The following is a 20,702-nucleotide window of genomic DNA, read 5'->3' on the forward strand; positions in this document are numbered from 1 at the left end:
AAGAAAACCAACTTGCAAAAGGAAGACAAGGAACACTGAAAAGGTTGAAGACGGGAAGCGAGACCAGGAATCACCTTTCGAACAAGTAAAGCACCAACAACCACCAATGGCGCCACAGAGAGGAGCGTGAAAATGCGAAAACAAAAGTCAAACGAAACAGAAAAATGAAGAGAAAAGGGAGAGTTACAGCAAGCAAGAGAAAGAGAAACAGAAAAGAGAAAGCTTTAGTGTAATTCAAAATGAAATGAGAAAGTGGGAGGCAAAAGAAACGGAACGTTAAGGAGTTAATGGGGCATTAAAAACCCTCGCACGTTCCCAAAGCAAGGATCGCCTATTTTCAAAATTAAAGAAGGAAAAGAAAAAATTCTCTGTATTCAAAGGAAAACTCTACAAAGAAGAAATCGACAATGCTCGAGCTCGGCTTCTCCAGAGAAGGATTGAAGTCCTAAAACTAAGGACTCGACCTCAAAAGGAAGACCACACTCGAGCAAGGGCACTGTTCATACACTGGGTCGAGATGTCCGACCCGGGATGATCGACGACAAGCCGACCGACCTCTTCAGGTCAGGATCATCCGACCTCTTCTCCAAGAGCTCGGCCAAATCACTACAGAGGCCCAAGAAGGCCCAAACAGAGGAACACAACCCAAATCCAGAGGCAGCCCAAGCCTAGAGATATAAGTGCGGTTCCCTTAAAGATAAGATGACTTCACTCAAAGATAAGTTAAGATAACTATCTTATCCCCAGAAAGGTCACTCCACGCCATTATAAATACATTGGAGCACCCAGATATAACTCATACTCTGATTCTACTAAAAACCTGCTTAATACCCTTGCTAACTTAAGCATCGGAGTCCCTTGCAGGTACCACCACCCTCCGGTGACGAAGGATCAGCATCACCAACAAGTCCGACAAGTCGGACGCGGCGGCTCTGGCCACCATCCACAAATCGGACACATCAGTGCTGACCAGCACAGAAGATCTCGTCCGAGATTGACCTACAGTTTCAGGTAACCCTCGGAACAGATATAGATAGAGATATTGTGTTCAAAGATACTAAACTAGTATATTTTGATAAATTAGAACAAATTATGAAAATTCAATTTATTCTCTCTTTTTTTCATTCATAAAATTTAAAAAAATATAATTATAAAAAATTAACCCAAAAAATAAAAATAAAAACAAAGGCATAGAAATTATTTTTCATATGGAGGGTGTATTGGTGTTTTGGTTGAATATTGAAGAGTGAGGTGTTTTGCCGGTTTGTGGACGTCACGGTCAACACGCAGGAGGCATGGTACCACTGTTCGTCAAAAGTGCGTGTCAACATCCCAGCAACACGCGAGGGGCGTGGTGACGTGGCGTGCCTGCAGCTCCCTGGCAACACGCAGGGGGCGTGTTGGAGCAGGCTTAGCAGAGTTCCACGCCTTCCCAATGTGCTGCAGCAACACGGGGTGGGCGTGTTAGAGGCTGTCTGCATGCAGGGAACAGCTCTTCCTCCCCGAAAAGCAGCAAACGTTACTCATGGCTCTATAAAAAGAGAACCCCCCCTCTCTCGGCAGTATATGCATTAAAGTGTCTGAGTGTGTTAGTGTTAGTGTATGTTAGAGAGAAGGGGTGTTGTTAGCGTATGTTAGAGAGAAGAAGGGGGTTCCAAGGAAAGAAAGAAAAAGAGCGGGAAAAAAGATAAAAAAAAACATATATATATATATATATATATATTAGTTTGTATATATTTTAAAAAATTGTACGTAATTATACGATTTTCGAGGAACATATTATAAATTATTTGGATCATCTAATTTATATAAGTTGGTAAATTATATTCTTTTTATGTATTTAAATTTTTTAATTTTTGTTATTTAACATATTAAAATATAGTAGTATTTTTTGTATTTTATGAATATTTTAGAATAAAATTTTTATTTGTAAAAGATAATTATATTATATTTTATTTTATATGATCCAAACGTGAATATATAATTTTTTTGTTATAATTGGATTAATTTTTTGTTATAAAAATATTATAATAAAATATATATTTTATAATTTTTGTTATGAATATATTAATGAATAAATAAATATTCGGAGCTTTTAAAAATAAATATGCATGTCGAACATGTATTTTCAAAATTTTAATTAATAAATATTAAAATAAATATATAAATATTTAAAAAATATATCGTTATTAAATATTGGAAAAATAAATATTTTTTATCTCGGGAAAAATATCAAACATTTATATTTATTTATTTAAAAAAAGAAGTGTAGGTATAAATATTTGTTTATAATATTTAAAGAAAAAATGTTAATATATAATTTTTTATTCTTAGAATGAAATTATTTTCCTGTGAGTTTAATTAATAAACAATTTGTATATTAATAAATGAATACATATACTTTTTAAATAAATATGCTAATATTTGTTAAATATTTTAACAAATAAAATATTAAAACAAATATGTGAATATTTATTAAAATATTTATATTGATGTCGATTTATTATTTGTAAGAATTATTATTTATTTGAACTAACAAATATATTTTTGTTGATGCAGTCTAACAGGAATTTATTGATGCGTAAACTGGATCCGTCACAGGCGTGAAACCCGATGGTCGAAAACTACTTACGCACCACGGGATTCTACCACGTCTCTAGGATTGGGGTGATAAGAGAATTTTACTCCTTATTAGCTGCTCTGGTTGAAAGGTGGAGGCCAGAAACTCACACCTTTGTATTGTCGGTGGATGAGGTTATAGTGACATTGGAAGATGTCGCTCATATATTTGGCCTACCCATTGATGGAGAGCCTGTGAGTGGATGGACAGATAGTAGTAGCGACTTCCTGCAGAGCCAGAGTATCGCGATATTCGATCGTGAACCAGAAGTCAGTCATTCTTCGAAATCCTATATAAAGCTGGGTTGGGTTCGACGTATCAGAGACGCGGAGCCGTTGGACATTGAGGAGTCCGTTAGGAGATATGTCAGATGTCAGATTTTCTGTTTGTTAGGTTCGACCCTATTCACGGATAAGTCAACCGCATACGCCCACGCGAAGTATCTACCGTTGGGGTCAACATGTCTCACACATCTTTACAGAGCACTATGCCGTGCATCACGATATGATACAAAGGAGATGGATGGTCCGCTTAATCTATTGTTTGTTTGGGCATGGGAGCGAATGTCGTGTATTGCTCCTGTACTAAGACAGACCCTTCCACCAGCTGAGATACCAGTTGCCATGAGGTAATAATTCTTATTTTAGTCCTGCATCATACTTGCTTTGCATGTTTGATTTACGGTGACTTATGTAAACTTTTTCAATGAATCATGTTTCAGGTGGAGTCATTCGAAATGGACCACAGCGTGGTTATCAAAGGCCACAGCGAGATTTAGGTATGATATAGACTACATGGAGGAGGTAAATATTTATGATTCTTTTGATGATTCCTATTTCAAAACATTAATGTTAGGGTTCTTAAATACCAATAATATGTGGCAATTTGAGTGGCGGTTGTACAACGGATTGATCATACCCGACGAGTTACATGGGCATCTCGAGGTGTGTGACATCGTTGCTCCGTTGTCGTTCGAGTGTGACGAATGGCACCCTATGGACCGAGTGATGCGTCAGTTTGAATATGCACAACCTCCCCCGCGAGAAGCAAGGGACATTCCATTGGACCAGCATTGCATCACTCTTCGTGGAGTGTAGCTTCATGACTGGACAGTTTTGCATGAGGAATGGATGGCGGAGTGGGGCAACAGACGAAACACTCGGTTGCGGGATCTGCACCCCCTTCCAAACCTGGGACTTTATACCTACGGTGGAGTACCGGGATTGGTACGTGGGCTTGTACGAACATATGCTGAGATTGTCAGAGTACGTTTCTCAGCATCCACAGCTACCTGCACCTCAGTGTCCACCTCAGTATGCAGTGCTTGAGCCATTTCCTTATTATGTACCACAGCCACCACAGACGTCATAGTCAGCACAGTGGACACAGTCGGCAGGGTCAGCACAGCCACCAGGGTCAGTCCGGCCATATTCATTAGCCCATACTTACCATTCCAGCCGGTCATAATTGGTTTGACTTTTCCATCGATAGTCATGGAGATCAGCAACTACAGCATTGGGCCAACGCTAGTTCGGGCGGTTGGTCAGATTTCAGTGCTATGCCTTTACCGTCAGGGTTGGCTGATCCACATGGGGCATCAGTAGATATACCCCATGGTATGCGGGGTCCTACTTCAGACCACACGTCAGGGGGTGCGTCGTGTGATAGTGGTTTCATCTAGCCACAGCGAGCACACACAGTTGTTGACGAGTACAACCCCGGTGCATACGCTCCGGCAGAGGAAGGTGGGTCGGCCGCTCCAGGTGTGGATAACTCAGTTCGAGGTCACCTGTATGACCTACGGATAGAGCGAAATCCACTTGATAGGTATACTCCATCGCGGTTTGGTCAGGGCATGATGGGTAAGGGACTGAATTGGTTGGTTCGAAAGAAGTGAGCTTGGGTTTAGGATTTTTAGATTTAATTTTAACAAGTTAATGTTATTCGTATTTAATGTTTTGTATATTGACCGATGTATATTTACTTCACGAAGGCAGTACGCGACAATATTACCCTGACATCAATGGATAAACTCAAATTTAAAACATACAAACACGACTAACATCAAACACATCAACTGACAAAATGCAAATTTAAGAATACAAACACGACGAAAATAAAAATCATTCACTGAGAAACACAAAAACAAACAAAGACCAAGGTACCAACATCGTCACCCGCACCACTCGATCCAGCACGCTGAGGACATCGACTCCGACTATGACCCTAAGCACCACAGAGACGGCATATCCGAGGACCACGCATGTCGCGTCAGTCCATTTCACTGAAGTATCGAGTCAATTTGGGGCGACCTTTCGACGTTCGCCTCAAGGCGAGATTAGCGACCAATGTTGGTCCCTCATAAGCAGGTCATGTCTCGGGATCACCTAATGGTGTGAACTCAAATTTATATACCTTACAAACCTTTGTCATCGTGTACACATCATGTGCATACAGCTACCAATCGAGACGCTGGTTAGCACAGCAAGCAAAAACATGGCGACATGGTAGTCGTTCCACCTGAAAGTGGCCACAGTCACACGTCTGTCGCGCAAGATCAGCAACTAACACCTTTCCGCTAGTCATTTCTCGCACCTCAAACACCTAATTTCGTCTATCAAACCGGTGTACAACTATATTCCCAGCCTGTTGCATATTTGCTTCTATCCGCTGTTGTGCAAATACGGAGTAAGTAAATCTAGCACGCTTGCGTCCGTGAGTCTCGGCACTCTTCTGCGTAAAAGGTTCATTTAACCGATAATATGTTGCTCGAACCAGCGCTAACACAGGTAGATTATGGGCATCCTTCAACACTGAGTTAATGCACTCAACAAGGTTCGTCGTCGTATGGCCCCATCGATATTTCTCGTCGAATGCCAATACCCAATATCTGAGTCCAATGGCATCGCACCACCTGGCATATGCCTCGCGTCGCTCTTCCAACCTCTTATAGTTGATGTTGTACGCTTCCACCGTTCTTGAATACCATATGTTCACAACAAGCTTTTGCAAGTGAGGGACTTTGAATGCCCTTAGGAAGTTGCTGCCGATGTGCCTTATACAAAACATCCACCATGTTCTTGGAGGTTACCAATCACCTCTGGAACGATTTACTACTGCCCGGATTGACTCATGCAGATCTGAGTTCATACCCACACCGTCTTTTCTAACAACATGCATCCGCAGATTCCTGAGAAAGAAGTGCCACGCATCAGCTGTCTCCCGTTCCACCAAGGCAAAAGTGATAGGCACAATGTTCTGGTTCCCATCTTGTGCAATAGCGACCAGAAGTGTACCTTTGTATTTTCCGTATAAGTGTGTGTCGTCTACCTGAACTAGGGGCTTGCAATGCCTGAATGCCCTAATGCATGGATTGAAACTCCAAAATACACGATGAAGTATTTTTACACCGTGCGCCTCCTCATTCCCGTTGTACAGTAGTCGTGTTTCTATTTGGACAACTGAACCAGGCATCTTCTGAACCATGACCGAGAGCCACCATGGCAAGGCTTTGTAAGAATCCTCCCAACCACCGAAAACTTTGGCTATGGACTTCTACTTTGCCAACCAAGCCTTTCGGTAACTGATGGTATAGTTGAACCTTGACTGCACTTCCGTTATTATAGATTTCACCTTGATGGACGGGTCAGTCTCAACCAATGGCCTTATAGCCTCAGCAACTGTATCCGAGTCCAACTTAGAATGATTCTGTGAAATCGTTCCCATTGTGCACGTGTGCCTACCATTGTATCTGCATATCTCCCAACAACCTTTTTTCGTATCAAGCTGGCTCGGATAAGCCAGTCGCACCCACACCCATACATCTTGCATTTTGCATAGAACGTCTGTGGCTCAAACTCATACACATTGTAGTCAACTCCTCTAGAGATAGTGAAACTTCTAATTGCTGCGACGACCGACTTTCTAGAACTGTATTCCATCTGGAACTCTCCGTCCTCAGGATCATCAACGCTTACAAAAAGAAGAAATCATCGTTCATTAATCAATCCAAAGTATAAATTAACAAAAACGTATTACTCAGTCATCACGTACCTATATTTGCATATTTCGGAAATTTCGGTGCATGCATGGCGTCGAGATCCAACTCACGCATAAAAGGTGGAACGTTCATCGGTTGACTGCTCGAGGGATAAACCACTACATTGTCCGCTGCTGCCTCAACTCCCACATCACGATCCTCGTCTTCGTCGCCGGCTTCATAAGTGGCTTCGAAGTCATCTTCGCTGTCACTATTCATTCCTTCGTACACTGCAGATCTATCATCCTCTATATCTAAATCATTTTGAATCCCTTCTGCCTCTACAGTTTCAAACTCAACATACAGCTCAATCTGTGGTTGTCGCGTCTACCGGTGAATTTAAAACATATTCTGCATACTCACTTCGTCAGTGATCGGCATGGTATCAAACTATACTAGACCACCAAAAACTACCACCAAATTCCAGTACAGAAGTCTGCTCATTCTCATTAACATACCGTTCTCCATGCTTTGACAGAGACCGTTCTAAAGCACCATTAACATCATGGTGCATGGAACCACAAACGAAAACAGATTCTAGCACACAAACCTCACTCCCTCGTGAGTATTCGGTATTATCTCACCGTTGCGATACACCACCAAGTTTACAGTACCCTCCATTACACTACCAACACACTCAAAGAACCCTCAAAGCACACTCTTATTCGGAATGAAAATGGTACCGAACTCTGCCTTATATAGAGGGGACCATTCAACATGCCCTCTACGTGCTGCCTGCTTCATCCAATCAGACTTCGCCACTTGTCAGTATGCCCCTGCGTGCTGACTCAACACGCCCCCCACGTGCTGCCTAATTGCCACGTGTCTTCCACGCCCTCCTGTGCTGCATGTAACACTCCCCCTACGTGTTAGACCATGCATCTGACACGTCCACCTTAGTGTAAATACACTAAGTACCCCATTTCCAACTAAAACACCACCCGTTACTCCATAACCAAATTTTTGAACCACAAAGGCAGCCTATGGGACTTAAGGAAATATAGAGAAAACAGAAGCCTATCTACCTGATCATTAGAAAGTAACAACAGAGATGTTTTGAATGGATTGTAATCAAGAAAAAGCACTTTGAAGGAAAAAAGAAAACGTTTTGCAACGATAGTATCATAACAAATATTTCAAAAACAGAGAATGAAGTTTCAAATAAATTTTCTGAAAACTTTCCGGTACCAAGAAAACCTTGAGAAACGATCATAGGAACTAATGAAAAAACATCAACTTTTTAATTGGATAAGTTCTTTCAACGGAGATAGTATAAATGGCTTATAACAAATGAAAAAGCACTTTGAAGAAAAAAGAAAATGTTAGTATCATAACAAAGATTTCAAAATATAAACATGAAAGTTTTGAAATAAAATTTCCGAAAACTTCCCCTTCAAAGAAAAACTTCTGAAACTAAAAATTTGGAACGTTCTTGTAAACTGTATTTTCAATAGAGATGTTTTAAATGGATCATTATCGATAAAAATCATTTTGAAGAGAAAAAATTTGCACCGTTGAGATCATAACAAAGATTTCAAATTGTAAAAAGTAAAGTTCAAAATAAAAGTTTGAAAATTGAAAACTTTCCAGTATAAAGAAAGCGTTATGGATAATACCATAATACTAATGAAAAATTTCGGAAACTTAAAATTTGGACGGTTCTTGTAAAATGTATTTTCAACAGAGATGTTTTAAGTTTTAACTGAATCATAATCGAGAAAAATCACTTTCAAGAAAGAAAGAGTTTTGCAACGTTGAAATCATAACTAAGATTTCAAATTGTAAAAAGTAAAGTTCAAAATAAAATTTTAGAAAATTGAGAACTTTCCTTTTCAGTACAGTGAAAACCTTATGAACCGATAATACCCAAATAATGATGAAAAACTTGTAAAACTAAAATCTTGGAAGTTCTTGTAAGAAATATTTTCTATAAAGATATTTTAAATGTATCAGAATCAAGAAAAAGAAAGTGTTTTGCAATGTTAATATCATAACAAAGATTTGAAACCAAGAATCAGAAAATCCTAAAGAGTGAAAAGTGTAAAATAAAAAAAAAAAGACAGATTACAAAAAACACTAAGTAAGAGTGAGTATAAGACAGTATTCCAACTTTCGATACTTACTTAAACAACTGAGTTAGCTGAATCACTCGACCAAGCAAGATAAATTAGTACAATGACTGAATGAGCACATACTTGTTTATGTTTGTTTTTGGTCTATCATCATAATATATAGCCAATGATAACTGACAATATTTCAGGGTCCATTGGGCTTGGCCCAAAATTTTCCATACACATAATTTTTCCTTTAAGTTTTTGTTTGAAAACGCGGCTACATTGATAACTCAAATAAAAAGAATCTTGTGTTATTACTAAAAAAAAAGTCTTGTGTATTGAAAAATAAATACATGTCGAATTTAAAAAAAAAAAATACATATCATATAATACAAAACTTGCACGTATCTAAGTTTGATATATATACATATGTATATTCATTTTAGAAAACTAATAAGATAAATGTTATTTTTAAACTTTACTTGAACAATACCAAACTATATATATATAAAGCACTCCATTATATTGTCAAGCTATTGAAAAATATTTAAGCAACAAGCAACTCTTTAAAAAAAAAAATTAATTTGATCAATTTCGTAAAATATATTTTCAATTTTAAAGTGAAGAGTAATATTGCACTCTTTATAATTAAATAAATCTTAGTCGTTTATATTAATAGTTTAGATTTGAAGATATAAAATTATATTTTAGAACATGTGTTCGTGATATTCTCTATCTACTTAATTTTCTTCTTTTTTAATTTGTTTCCCTTCGTCTACTTTTTTTTTCTCAACTTACACTTAATTTTAATACAGAAAGGATTCATTTTATACCAAATCACATAAGACATCTAGTCTTTTAAATTAAACTATTAACATATTCAATCCTAACAATCCTTAGATCTTTGAAGAGAAGACCTTGACACCATAACAAGTAGTCTCTGCAGCCATGGCTTCCGCGGAGGAACAAGAAAGAATCAACTCTTTTAATTGATATTGAGTAAAGTTACTTTTTGGAATTTTCATTATTATCCTTGATGCTATCACCTGATTTGTATTCAATTTATTATTGAATAAAATTCCTAACTTAGATTAAAAAAAAAGGCTTGTTAGAGTTTCATTTCACAATAAGATTAAATAATAACTCTTTTTATAGCTAATTTTTTATTACTCAATTTACGGTTGATATTCTCCATTCACTTAATAATATTTGTGTTATCCTTTAAACAAATTTTCTTTTATGTAATAACTATTTTTTTAAGGTGTTATTTTTTTTTTTACCGTCAACATATACCGTTTTCGAACTCTGTTTTTATCTGACCACTTTTTTAAGATTAACTGATTAAGAGTCTTTAATTCAGCAAGTCTTTCGCTTTTTTAAATTCATTTATTTTCCACTCTTGTTTTAACGATCCTTGCTTCCTTCCTCCTTACCTCAAAGAAATCTATATCATTGATTGCACCAATTCTCCCTCCTAAATTGCATCCAACTTCTAACATTTTAAATTATTTTGACAAATTCCAGAATTGGACCCAAATCTCCTATGGATCTCTTCTATCCTCCCATCTCACATGGGACATGTATCCTTTGAATAACTATGAAGAACTTCTCTCTATTCTCTTTTTGCTTTAGATTCGTTTTTAAGGAAGAATTGAAAGAGGTTGTGATCCTTTTCTACCACCTAAAAATCTTTCAGTTTGTTCTATATTGTTTTCATAGCACTTTTTATGTACCTACTAAGAATGATCTATCAACAAAGATCCTTTTCATTGGATTTTTATTGTAAGTAGAAACTAGTATAAAATCCGCCCGAGTCGTGTAAATAATCTACTTTATTATATTTTTATAGAGTTTATTTATAAAATAATTAATATATATTTATGATCTAATGTATCTATATCAACTATGTTATCTTATTTATATGTGTTAGATCATTTTTTTCATATCAAAAACATAAATAAATTTTCATATACATATTCAATATCAGTTTGCAAGTTAAGGAATATATTGTTGTATTGTGTATTTAATTTTTAACAAAAAAATTAAGAGATTTTTACTTCTTTAACCATCTTTGTTTCTAAAAATAACCACACCTTACATAGATACAGAAAAGGTTCTCCTTTTTCCAAAAAATAACTAATCTCATGACAAATTTAAATACATATTGCATAGATATAAAAATTTGTACATGTATTAATCTTTTTTTTATCTTATAATTACCATATTGATTTAATAGTCATTATTTTTTAATTTCAACTGCACTTTGAATTAGATAAAATGCAGAAAAAATTATGTTTATTAATTTATGTTCTCAAGTTCTTAGGATCCAAACCTTTTTTTCTATTGTAAAAATTGTTTCTTCATCCCATATAGATCAACAAATTTGTTTTTTCATATATATGCCAATCAAAGTTGTAATTATGTTTCCACATGCACACAGCTTTTTGTGACAATTCTTCTATGACAATTTTCTACTATGGCATGACTACACAAAATAATAAATACATATGTTTTAGAAATATTGAATTATGTTTAAGATATACTAAACTAATCATACTAAAATATTTTGTTTAGTTGCTTCGATTCCATTTTTAAATGAAACTTAGTATGGGATAAACTTAAAAGTTATTGCAACTCCTTTTACAATTTTTCATCAATTCAGATATTGAATTTATGCTTAAAATAGTGATATTATATTTCTCACAAGTTCAGGCAAGTACTGTGAAAAAAGAAACATAATAAAAGCAAAATATTATTTTTAAATGTTAAAATATTTGCTTTTACTATGTATTTCTTTTTAATATTTTGTGTAACACTAACTTAACCACATTTAGATTTTTGCATAATCCACACTTTATCACTTAAGTTCTCTTGTTTCCAACTTTAACACTTTGCATAAACCCTCTCCTAGAACAAATGATTTGGTCAAAAAACATCATTTTCTACTATTTTATACTGCACTTTATTTTCAACCTCAAATTTTTTCGGCTGGTTTCTAGATTGGCTATCTTGTTTGTGAGTTCCTGTAGTACCTCCTCAGTAAGAGAGGAATTTACTTATGACATTCACATTGTAAATTCTGTAGCCTGAATGTGATCATAAATGCATAATAACTTGAGTTAAAAACTATCCAATATCACTTTTTGAAGTTCAAACAAATATGCCCTAAATCTTGTCCCTATATGAACTGAGTCATGAATCAATCAGCCATATTATCATATACCAAGGTTACTGTCACATCATTTTCACTTACTTTTAGAGCATTGGTTGATAATTTCAATAATATACTAATATAGTATAAAATTACGAAAATAATTTACATCCAAATGTAGCAGTTTGCAACAAAAAAAAACTCAAAAAACAGTAAGATTTGAAAGAAAACTTTTCAAACTTCTAAAACAAAGATAGAACAAAAAAATATATGCTATAGTTAAAGGACGATGTTGAACTTAAAATTAAGTTTGGCAACCGTTTCTTTAATTTCTTTCATCACCATTTTTGGCGGATCCTAATATAAAGTATTAAAGGAAAGACAATTACACTACATCACAAAAAAAGGTAAATAGCTAGATCGTGGATCAATTCAAATCATTATAAACCATATATAATAAGGAATGTTAAGTTGCCATGAGGATATTTAAATAGTGAAATTCGAAATGAAGAACCTTTCAATCAAATATCCTTCATTTTTCTTGATATTTAAGAATAGTAATTGATAATAATAAAGAATGATGATCATATTTTATCTTCAGTCATCACATGTAAATTAATAATACTCATTTCTCTCATACTTTTGGTTCCCTTATTGTAATTTCTTGAAGTATCTGAATTTTAAATTTAATTCAAAGATTCAAGAATACTAAAAATTAGAATCTATGAAAAAAATTGGTGAAACTGTGGTTGTTGGTGATAGATAATTTATATTGGACTAAAAACACAGTCAATCATCAATTTAAAACAAAAAAAAATTTGCTTTATTTGCAACATGAGTAATTAAACAAAAGGTATGAGTATATAACACAATAGTAATGATTCAAAATCTTCATAGTGCAGCAAAGACAAAAGTGCTATTGACTCTCCAAGCAATAACGTTTGATCAAAGCTCTTGGCATCCAAACCAAGAGCAAGGGCAATTATCCTTGCAACTCTTTCCCCATTTCTCTATATTCTCCCAATATAAAAGACTTTTTCTTTTTACACTGATAAACACTAATCATTATACATAAACCTTTAATGTAGAGCAATGACATTAAAAGTGATCATCTATTTTCTAAATATGTCTTAAAGGAGCAATAAAAAATGCTATAATTTGCATCTAACTACATTGCAAATATAATATATCTCTTTGTAATCTCCTACTTAACCCACCAATAACATAAAACAAAACATATTAAGCTTCAACACAAACAATAACAACAATAATACTAACAAAACATAGTTTAAGAAGAAGAACCAAACATGCAACAAAGTCAGTGATATAATTATATACGATGAACTTAGTTTCTGTGCTCACTAAAAAATACTGCAATGACAGTTTTAATGAAGTAAAATTATTTATCACTGACCAACAAAGTTGAATAATAATGCAGTGATTAAACCTTAGATTAAGAAGTTCTTTCATCTACGTCGACATCTATGTTAAGTCAACAACTGTGTATCTTTAATGTGCAACAAATAATTATATATTTGCTAATCTTATAGTTATTTCCATACTCTCGATTATAATAATTAAAAATGAGATTATCGGTAGCACAATAACTACATCATCTCCAAAAATCAATGGCACAAATTGAATGGTGAACAGCTCAATCTGTTATCATCTAAGTTGAAAATAAAATCTTGAAAATGGAATACACAAGAGTTCAAATCAAAAGGGGAGCGAGGAACAACACAAAAGGCAAGAGAGAGCAATTGAATACTTCTCTGTACTTTTCTACTTATTTTAAGTGTGATGCTATTTTACTCCAGCATTTTATGAAACAACTCCTCAACTTATGTTTAGGAAAGAAAAAAGCTATAGCCTATGGGAAAAACCATTGTTGTTATAAATAGCTTTTACTAAATTTCTTTAAATTATAAAAAAACACCCAACTTCAAGAGCGATAGCATTTTCAAGAGAAGCAACTCTAACTTCAAGGGCAGTAGTATCTCCAATTTTCTGCTATTGTCCTGGGACTCCTAATAGTCCAGAAAACTACTCCATGGTTTGGTTTGTTTTAAACCATCTCATCAAAGTATCACATGATTAAGTTTCACATGAAAATCCTGAATGAGAAAAAAGATTGCTTTCAACCTGTGATTAAAATACCTGTATAATTGAGGTGGTATAAATAACGTTAAATTAAACTCTAAGATAAAATATATCTTTGGACTTGATAAAAATGTTATCAATCATGTCAAATGAGGCATAAAGTATAGAAATTTAATGTCAAAATTTCAATTTATAGCATCAATATCAACCATCCTGGGCAGCAATTTTTTTCTTCCTCTAATAACAACATAAATGCAAAACGCAATGAAAGGAAATATAAAGAATAGTGTTACCTGGGGGAGGTTGCAGGCAATCAGAGACTCCATCGGAGATGATAACAAATATGTCCTTTTTGGATCCACTGTTGCGAATCAATTTCCCAAGAGCTCGAACGCCAAGAAAAAATTCCAAAAAATGTTAGTACCTGCCAGAGAGAGAATATTAAGCCCTGATTAATTTGAGGCACTAAAAAAATTGATATTAAAAAAGAAAAAAAATCCAATAAATATCATGAATTTTCACCAATATAAATTAAGATGACTCAAAAATCAAATTACACAGTCTATGACCCAGCAACAAATTAAAACTAAACGGCTAGAAACTGATTAGTTACTAATTACTAATAATAATAAGAAAAAATAAAATAACACAATGCAAGGAACATACCTTTAATCCACACAATTTTCATCTTTACAAAAATGGTTTAGTATTCAATTTTCACACCTTTAATCCAAGCAATTGAAAATTATGAACATTGAGAATAACTCAAATTATTTATAATCTTATCTTATATTGCACTATATTATTATTAAAAGATGAAATTACTAAGCTAACATCTTCTTTCAAAGGAACCATGTACAATTCCAATGAGAAAAAATTGCTTTTGACCTGTTTTTTCCATAATCAAACACATAAAAACATTACATATTAGACTCTATCTCAAGACATTATTCTTTAAATCATCTATACTTATTGGAACTTTCTCATATTGCAATAGCCAAAGAGTTTTTTTTTGTCAAAAAATAAAAAACAAAAACATGAAGATCAGACCCAGGCAACAACAAACACCAAAACTACAGCAGACAAAATATGTACCACTCCTCTAGACTCCTTTCCTTTTGACTATAGAATCGATTTTTCACTCCTGCTATATACACCAAATTACTTATAAAACAGTGACAGCCACACTTCCCTTTTGTCCCTATGAATCGTCCAACCGGCCGAAAATGCAAAGCAACTAAATGCTTTCCCTAGCTATACCCAGTGCATAGGAAATAATAAGTCATAAAAGTGATACCTTTTAGCTATTGCACGTCTTCCAGTGCACTTTCTTCTTTTTTCCCTGATATTGAAAGTTTATCCTGGTCCTTAGCCAGAGCAGATTTCTCTTCAAAAGTAATCTATACATTATGTTAGTAGAATAAAAACAAAAATTACTTCCTTCAAAAGCAGAGGTCACCAACTTATCAAAAGACAATAATTAATTGTTTGATCTATTTTATGAAGCAAGCAGCAGTTATAAGCTAATATCAAAACAAAAATAACTGCATCCTAGATAATATGTACTAAAGTTATATATTTTATCCTACTCAAACATTCCCACCAAGAATTACAACACACTACTATGAAAGCATTTCCTTAAAAATAATACTTTTACCCAACAATTATATGTGATAACAGAAAACTTTCATACCTTTTGGTGCCTCCTTTAAACACTGCAATCACGGCTAAGCAAAGTTGTAACATTTCATAAAAGCTGCATCTCCCAAAACCTGTTTCTCCTCTATTTTTAGTAAAAAAGCCAAATAAAATAACTAGTTTAGAAAAGATGATTTTTTTTTTTGAAGCAATAGTGTTATTATGAACTCATATACTGATTCTTCTTCACACAAACAAATACATACTGCATCAGTGCATATGAAAAAACCTATCTCCTTAGCACTTTATATTTTCCATAAACCTAACAATAGAATTCAAGAAAAACATATTAAGCTAATAAAATGAAATAAGAAAAAACTAACACAACTAATGAGCTGCATTTCATAGTGATACATACTAAACCCAATGCTGGGTATGAGTAGATAATATTTAATTCAGATTCCAACATGCTAGCATATGTAAGATGAATCTGATCAAAATTTTAAAGTTGTACAGCCTTAGCAATTTCTTTATGGTTTTTCTCGTCCTACTTTTTCTTTCTTAATTTATGCCAGTGAACATTCCATAAGGAGAAAAGGGAAACTAAATCCATTTACCAAAGGTAAGAAACCGAAAAGAATACTCAATATATATTAGTATATATCATCACATAATATAATGGAAACATAGGAAATAGTAAGACAACGAAATGTGATACCTTTTAGCTGTTGCACAATATCTTTAAGTAAGCTTTCTTATTTTTTCAATTTTGAAAGTTCAGCCTCATACTTAGTCAGAGCTAATTTTGCTTTTTCAAATTCTTCCTTCTAAAGCTTGACACTGTCTTGATATGTAGCAGTATTATTTATCATCTTATCCCAAGCAGGTATTTTGGACATGTTACTTTGCCATCAATTCCATCACAGTAGACTATACATTATAACAATGGAGTAAAAACAAAAATTAACTTCCTTCAGAAACTGAGGTCACTGATGTATAGAAGATGATAATTAATAGTTTTAACTTTATTATGAAGCAAACAACCCTTATAATGTATGTTCACAACAAAAGTTTTTTGTGACTACACAGCTTAGGATTTTAAGATAACACAACTACACAACTTAGGATTTTAAGACAATACTACATAATACTAACAGAACCAAATTAAAGACAATAAAAAAAACTCAGAGGCAAATAAGAGAGATCATGATATCAGGCTTCAACCCACAAAAGGCGTTCATACCACACAAACTCATTTTTCCCCTGTTGTTCCTTTTTTCTAGGGAGACCAAAAATTGCACAAAAATTCATTACACACTTATAATCTAAATTACAATTGGAGAAGTTGCAAACTCTTTGCAGCACAAACAAAAATTCCAGGAAACCAAAAAGGAAAGATAGGAAGGGAACATGAAGAATTTTAAGTACCCCATTCCTGGTTGAATCGAAACCACTCTTATCAACCTCAGGGTCCAAATCCCCTACGTACAACAACGCCATAATAATCACATTCGCAGCACCTACTGTCGGGCTGCGAAGGAGCGGTTGCGACGCGGTTTTGTAGTGGACGCGGGTTCATTGGCACCCTCTTCTCCTTCTCTCTCTGTCTTTGTTTTCTTCTCTGCTTCGTTCTGCCTTTCGCCTCGACGTCAACCACCGTCTCCCCCACCCTTCCTCCTCCACCGCCGCACGTGCCCTCCCTATCGCCATCCTTGAGGAATGCATTGAAGCTCGCCACTGTCAGATCCAGTCCCTCCTTGTTGACAACCAGCACCTCGCTGCTACCCACGTCGCCCTCAAGCAGGACCTCGCTGCATTTCTGTTTTTTATCATCTCTTCTCTTTTTTTAAATTTTTTATTTTTTAATGAAAAAGGTGAAGAAACAAACATAGAGTTAAACCCCAAAATGGTCCCTGAGATTGGCGTCGTGCACTAAAATCGTCCCTGAGATTCCAATTATACCAATTACGTCCCTGAGATTGACAAAAATGCATGACCTATTTTTCATTAACGACGTGATGACATGGCTTGATGACATGGCCCGTTAGTGACACGTGTCACTTCATGATTTGGCCACGTGTAATGGTATGATGATGTGTTGACTAGTGACACGTGTCATGCTGATGTGGATAGTTATGCCACGTGTCACAATGCTATTTGGCCACGTGTCTGTTTGTGCCACGTGTTGCAACCGTATTTGTCCACGTGTTATCCATTATGCCATCATTGTAGATGCACCAAATTAGTCCATTATTTTGTATTAAGTGACTCATTTTAGTCTCTAAAATTGAATCTCGTGCACCAAACTACTCCTTTCACCAGTTTTTTCTCTTTTTTTAAAAAATTTAAAATTTTCAATATCTTGGATGCACTATTTTCAATTCTATTTTTTCACATATCGTTTAAATACAAGTGTTGTTATAAAAAATTTTAAGATGTTAGTTTTAATTATATAATTTTTTCTATAATAATTTAACATTGATAAATTTTATAATATATAAATATGTTATTATAAAAAAAGAATTATATGATTGATTAGACAAATTTTTTTATCAAAAAATATGTGTTTTTAACAAAAAATTAAGAATTAAAATACACATTTTTTCTGATTTTTATGAAATACACGTTTTTGTTGTGTGTAAATGGGTTAGATTGAAGGCACTTCAAGCACCCCCACTACCATCTTCGAAAGATGTCGGAGATGCTAATGGGGGGTGCTTGAAATGTCTTCACGTCAACTCCAAGACGGTGGTTAGGGGTACCCGCAAGAGAAATATTTTATAAAAGCACTTGTATTTAAATAACATATGAAAAAATAGAATTGGAATTAATAATGGATTCAAAGATATTGAGAATTTTGAATTTATAGAAAAAAGGAGAAAAAACTAGTGAATGGACTAGTTTGGTGCACAACATTCAATTTCAGGGACTAAAATGAGTCACTTAATGCAAAGTGAGGGACTAATTTGGTGCATCTACAATGATGACATAATGGATGACACGTGGACGAATACGGTTGAGACACGTGGCACAAACAGACACATGGCCAAATAGCATTGTGACACGTGGCACAACCATCCACATCAGCATGCCACGTCGTGTCACTGGTCAACACATCATCATACCATTACATGTGGCCAAATCATGGAGTGACACGTATCACTAGCAGGCCACATCATTAAGCCATGTCATCACATCGTTAATGGAAAATGAGTTAGGGACTAACATGATGCATTTTTGTCAATCTCAGGGACGTAATTAGTGCAATTGGAATCTCAGGGACGATTTTAGTGCACGACACCAATCTCAGGGACTATTTTGAGGTTTAACTCAACAAACATATATATGATAATGAGAGAGAGAATGATTTTGGGAGTGATAGAGAGCTGAAAGTGTGAAACAAAATGGTTTTAAATTTGAATTTCGTTAAACTCCCGCCCAATATTCTTCTATATTAGTATGTTACACTTTAGTTTTTATTATTTTATTAAATTTTATTGTTTTACCACTTGTCAAACATTTACCCTATACACTTGTCATTGTATAAGATTCAACACTTGTCAAACAAAGACCACAACTACATTCTTATTATATATTAAATAGATATATTAAATAGATATTTATGAGTTAGACCGAAGTCGAATTTAAATAGAACCGGACCTATCCTTAAAAGGTCACTATGGCCCATTTTAACCCGACACAAAATAAACTAAATTGACCTGATGTAAAATTATTATATACAAATTTATGAATTGTATATACTACAGTAATAAAATTTTACTTTTAAAAATTAAATTTAACAAATGTTATATCAAAATAAATTATTTTAAAATAAAAATAATATCGTAGAATATAAAAATATTAATTAAAATATAAAAATATAATATGACATTACTAATTTCACTTTAAAATATATATTTTATTGTTAAAAAATTTTTTTAGATTGAATCGGGTGACCCAAAGCATGATACGAACTCATCTAAAAGTAACAACGAGTAGAAATGACAAATCTGAACCAAGTAAAATATGCCTTGGGTCCACACCAGATTTCGAGTTAAGTCGGATCTTGAACAGTTGAACACCCCTAATTGTAAGCTTGTATACCAATAATGTTAAATGTACACTAAAATTAACTAGTAGTACAAATATATGTTGAAATATAAAATGCATATTAAAAATGAGTTAAACAATGTATATATAATGACTGATTTTAATAGTTGATTTTAGTATATAAATAATATTTTTTATTTTCTATTAATAATTTAGATTTAGAAGATAAAAAAATTATATTTTAAAATTTAAAAATTAGGATTCGAGTTTAAGATTTAAATTTAATATTTAAAAATTATAATTTAAAAAGTATTTCGATTCCTTTTTTTTCCAGGTTACGTTAGTATTCATCCTCTTTATTAACATCAAATAAAAATAATGACATTTTCTATCTATTTAATATTCGTTCCTGAAAGATACCCTGATATCCATTTTGGTCCCTGAAGATAAAATTAATCAAAAGCGTCCTCGAAAGATATCGACGTTGATGGCGTTCGCCCTTCCGTCATATCAGTTGTTAAGGTTACAACGTTTGCTGAGTTAAAACGTTAAGTTACAGCGTGGCTAACGTTAATACTGAGCAGATAAGTTTGTTTATGTAGCTCAAATTAGCCTCAATATTAGAACCCTAATCCTAATTTGAAGCATAAATATGTGTGATTCTCCTGGTAGATGACCTTGTATGTTTGTTCATTCGCTGTCATGATGAATGGAGGTCGCGGCGGTGACTTGCCATCTCAGTCTCTTAGTAGTCATGGTTCCAACTCTTCTATGCAACGGAGGAGGAAGATCAAGGACCAGACATGCTTTTGCGGGTTGAAGACAATGATCAAGAAATCTGGTACAAGAGAGAATTCAGATAGGTTGTTTCACACTTGTGCAAGATACCCGGTGAGTTAGGGTAAATTAATTTTGTTTTTCATTTTTCTATGTCTATTTTGTTGGGCAGTTGAAATTAATATTTTTTCTGAAAATATTCAGAAGGGAAGTCATTGTAACTTCTTTAGGTGGGTTGATGATGATGGGTATGAAGCAGGGGCAGAAACTGAT

At 34.2% G+C, this 20,702-nt stretch overlaps 2 protein-coding genes and 1 long non-coding RNA gene across 3 annotated transcripts; 1 reads left to right on the forward strand and 2 right to left on the reverse strand.

Annotated features, from left to right (window-relative positions):
• The first annotated feature begins 2,613 nt into the window (after positions 1–2,613).
• On the forward strand, positions 2,614–3,717 carry LOC140182395 (serine/threonine-protein phosphatase 7 long form homolog). Its single transcript, XM_072228587.1, has 2 exons — positions 2,614–3,248; positions 3,342–3,717. Exons 1-2 carry the CDS (start codon positions 2,614–2,616, stop codon positions 3,715–3,717), a joined length of 1,011 nt encoding a protein of 336 aa, XP_072084688.1.
• A 403-nt stretch (positions 3,718–4,120) lies between these two features.
• On the reverse strand, positions 4,121–6,106 carry LOC112779007 (uncharacterized). Its single transcript, XM_025823271.2, has 5 exons — positions 5,712–6,106; positions 5,244–5,663; positions 5,076–5,140; positions 4,675–4,697; positions 4,121–4,297 (listed from the first exon to the last, which is right to left on the reverse strand). Exons 1-5 carry the CDS (start codon positions 6,104–6,106, stop codon positions 4,121–4,123), a joined length of 1,080 nt encoding a protein of 359 aa, XP_025679056.2.
• Positions 6,107–13,460: 7,354 nt separating this feature from the next.
• LOC112779918 (uncharacterized) lies at positions 13,461–17,420 on the reverse strand. The gene is made up of 4 exons (XR_011877290.1): positions 15,658–17,420; positions 15,262–15,364; positions 14,258–14,388; positions 13,461–14,021 (listed from the first exon to the last, which is right to left on the reverse strand). It is a non-coding gene; the product is annotated as an uncharacterized lncRNA (long non-coding RNA).
• Positions 17,421–20,702: the final 3,282 nt, after the last annotated feature.

Source organism: Arachis hypogaea, chromosome 19, assembly GCF_003086295.3.
Source record: "Arachis hypogaea cultivar Tifrunner chromosome 19, arahy.Tifrunner.gnm2.J5K5, whole genome shotgun sequence".
In the NCBI taxonomy this organism is placed as follows: domain Eukaryota; kingdom Viridiplantae; phylum Streptophyta; class Magnoliopsida; order Fabales; family Fabaceae; genus Arachis; species Arachis hypogaea.

Bases quoted from the DNA above. Each gene is read 5' to 3' on its own strand.
- LOC140182395 (XM_072228587.1), top strand. From the start codon at position 2,614: ATGGTCGAAAACTACTTACGCACCACGGGATTCTACCACGTCTCTAGG. The intron at 3,249-3,341 runs GTAATAATTCTT...ATCATGTTTCAG, and splicing joins GAGATACCAGTTGCCATGAG to GTGGAGTCATTCGAAATGGA.
- LOC112779007 (XM_025823271.2), bottom strand. From the start codon at position 6,106: ATGGTTCAGAAGATGCCTGGTTCAGTTGTCCAAATAGAAACACGACTA. The intron at 5,141-5,243 runs GTTTGATAGACG...GGCCACTTTCAG, and splicing joins GGGAATATAGTTGTACACCG to GTGGAACGACTACCATGTCG. The intron at 4,298-4,674 runs GTTTGTATGTTT...CGCTGTGGCTAG, and splicing joins ATGTGTTTGATGTTAGTCGT to ATGAAACCACTATCACACGA.